We start from the raw sequence: 2,485 nt of genomic DNA on the forward strand, positions 1-2,485 counted from the left end.
TTTAAGTCAAAATTAAAATGCTAATATAAGTTTAAAGATCAATTTAAATATTATTTTTTATCATAGATATATTTTTCTTTATACTACACAAAAAGAAAAATATTAGAAAATGATAAGAATTTATTATTTATCAGTTAGTTATCAATATTTAAAATATAAAAAATATATTGTTAAATTTTTAGACTAAAAAAACTTACTAAAAAAATTGAGTTAATAACAAAATAATAGCTAAAAAATAATAAATTTTAATAATCATCTAATATTTCTCATGCAAAAACCTTTTCTTTATAAAATTCTCATAAAAATATATCGCTACTCACGAGTGGTGTTCTCTTTTTTATGAATATGGTTTCATTGACTATCATTCTTAATAACAAGAATGTTGTAAAATAACTAAATAAATAAATAATGTAGAGGTAACAAATATAAAGTATGAAAAATAATTAAATAGTTCTAAACATAATTAAATAGTTCTAGTAATAATATTTATTATAATTACTATCACAATATAATTAATATATTTACTAATGTTATAGTAAAGAATATAAGAAAGAGAATACTATAAGAGAGAGAGAATGAAAAATGTTTTTTATTTTTTATATGTATATGACTTCAGATCATGTCCTATTTATACATATATAAAGTGTTTGTTTTTCAACCTTCATTTAATAAGATTCTCTTGGTAACATAATTATTTTATCATGAAAAAAATTGAATGGTTCAATGAACATCCACTTTTGTTCTTATCACAACAAAATACTAATTATTCTTTAAAATTTAATCTTTTGATCTGTTTTTAAATTGAATAATATATTATTTTAATCTTTTAAAAATCTATTATGAACATTATTCACAAAAATTATTATCTCCTTATCAAAATCCTAAAATAATTCACGAATTAACCTGTGCTGGCCGCCGATTAAATACTTATTATTAGGAAAAACTACCAAAAGTATCCATGAAGTTTACGAACGTTGATAAAAGTACCCATAAACTAAGGAAATTAACGATATACCCATGGAAGATGAATTTCGTATGACAAAAGTATCCAAACCGTAATTTTTTGTTGATTTTTTTAATAAAATTTTCAAACTATCCCCACCCTCAACCTCAACTCACTTTTTTAATCTTCCATAACTCAACATGCACCTTTAAAACTTGCCATGGAGTCCAAAATTACTCCTACAACAGACGAAATGAACCTTTTACGATGGAAATTTTAGATAATAACGCAACAGAGGATTGCAGCGCCGAGATTAACAAAAGAATCAATCAATACCGATGAAAAATTAGAGAAAGAATCATAAAGGAACAGTTTTTAATCGTTTCAGTTGTTTTTTCCTTTTTTTTTCTTAATTTGAGGGCTTTCTTTGTGTGAAGGGATTGGCAAAACAAATGGAAAAGAGCTCACCATATTAAATTTATCTATTAGGAATCGGTCGAAGTTCTCTATCACCACTACCACCATTGATTTTGGCCTGGTCTATTATAAGAATAGTTTTAGACTCCATGACAAAGGTTTTAAAGGTAAAAATTGAATTATGGAAGGTTGAAAAAGTGAGTTGAGCTTAAGAGTGGGGGTAGTTTGGGAATTTTATTAAAAAATCAACAAAAAAAATATTAGAATTTGGATACTTTTGCCGTACAAAATCCATCTTTTATGAGTACATTATTAATTTTCTTAATTTATAGATACTTTTGTCAATATTCATAAAATTCATGGATACTTTTGGTAATTTTTCCCTTGATATTACTTTCTTTCCTACATTACCCCAAAGATTCCAAGCAAAGAATATGAAAAAAGGGATCTAATAATGCTTTGTTTGCTTTTTGTGTCAGTCTGCAGGCAGCACTTATTAATTATTATATACATACATAAGAAACAAAACCTCCTATATATACAAGGTGCATATCGAATTGAACTAGTTCTATAATAGAAGAGAATATAATATGGGTAACTGCGCCTTAAAAGGGATCATCACCGCCACTAGTCATGGCGGAGTCTTAATGGATAACAAGCAGATGGTGAAGGTGGTGACCTCCAATGGAGGCATCATGGAGCTCTGCACCCCAATAACCGTTCATTCCATTACCAACGGGTTCCCCGGTCACGCCATATTCGCAAGCCCCTTCTCATCGGAGCCCCTTCTCCGCAAACAAGAGCTTCATGCCGGCCAACTCTACTACCTCCTCCCTCTCAACCCTTATTATTATTATTCAACTTCAAGAGCCAGCATGATAACCAGACAACTCTCTAACTCCACCTCAACACCTTACCGGATTTTCACTTGCAACGCTACCATGTGGTCGCAAGCAGAAGAGGGATCCTCTCCAAGGCATAATAATAATTATAGCTCCGGAGTGTGGAAGGTGAACTTGGTGATAAGCCCGGAGCAGCTGTCGGAGATTCTGTCACAGGACTCGCTGACGGAGGCGCTCATTGAGAGCTTGAGGACAGTGGCAAAGTGCGGTAACGGGATCACTT

At 30.5% G+C, this 2,485-nt stretch overlaps 1 protein-coding gene across 1 annotated transcript; it reads left to right on the plus strand.

Annotated features, from left to right (window-relative positions):
* Positions 1-1,944: 1,944 nt before the first annotated feature.
* Positions 1,945-2,484, plus strand: LOC107491770 (uncharacterized; the record flags this gene model as incomplete). Its single annotated transcript, XM_016112691.3, has 1 exon — positions 1,945-2,484. A coding segment is annotated over exon 1 (534 nt), but the record flags the coding sequence as incomplete, so codon positions are not given.
* Between the last annotated feature and the right edge of the window lies 1 nt (position 2,485).

The sequence above is a fragment of the Arachis duranensis genome, chromosome 6 (genome assembly GCF_000817695.3).
Source record: "Arachis duranensis cultivar V14167 chromosome 6, aradu.V14167.gnm2.J7QH, whole genome shotgun sequence".
NCBI classification, from domain to species: domain Eukaryota; kingdom Viridiplantae; phylum Streptophyta; class Magnoliopsida; order Fabales; family Fabaceae; genus Arachis; species Arachis duranensis.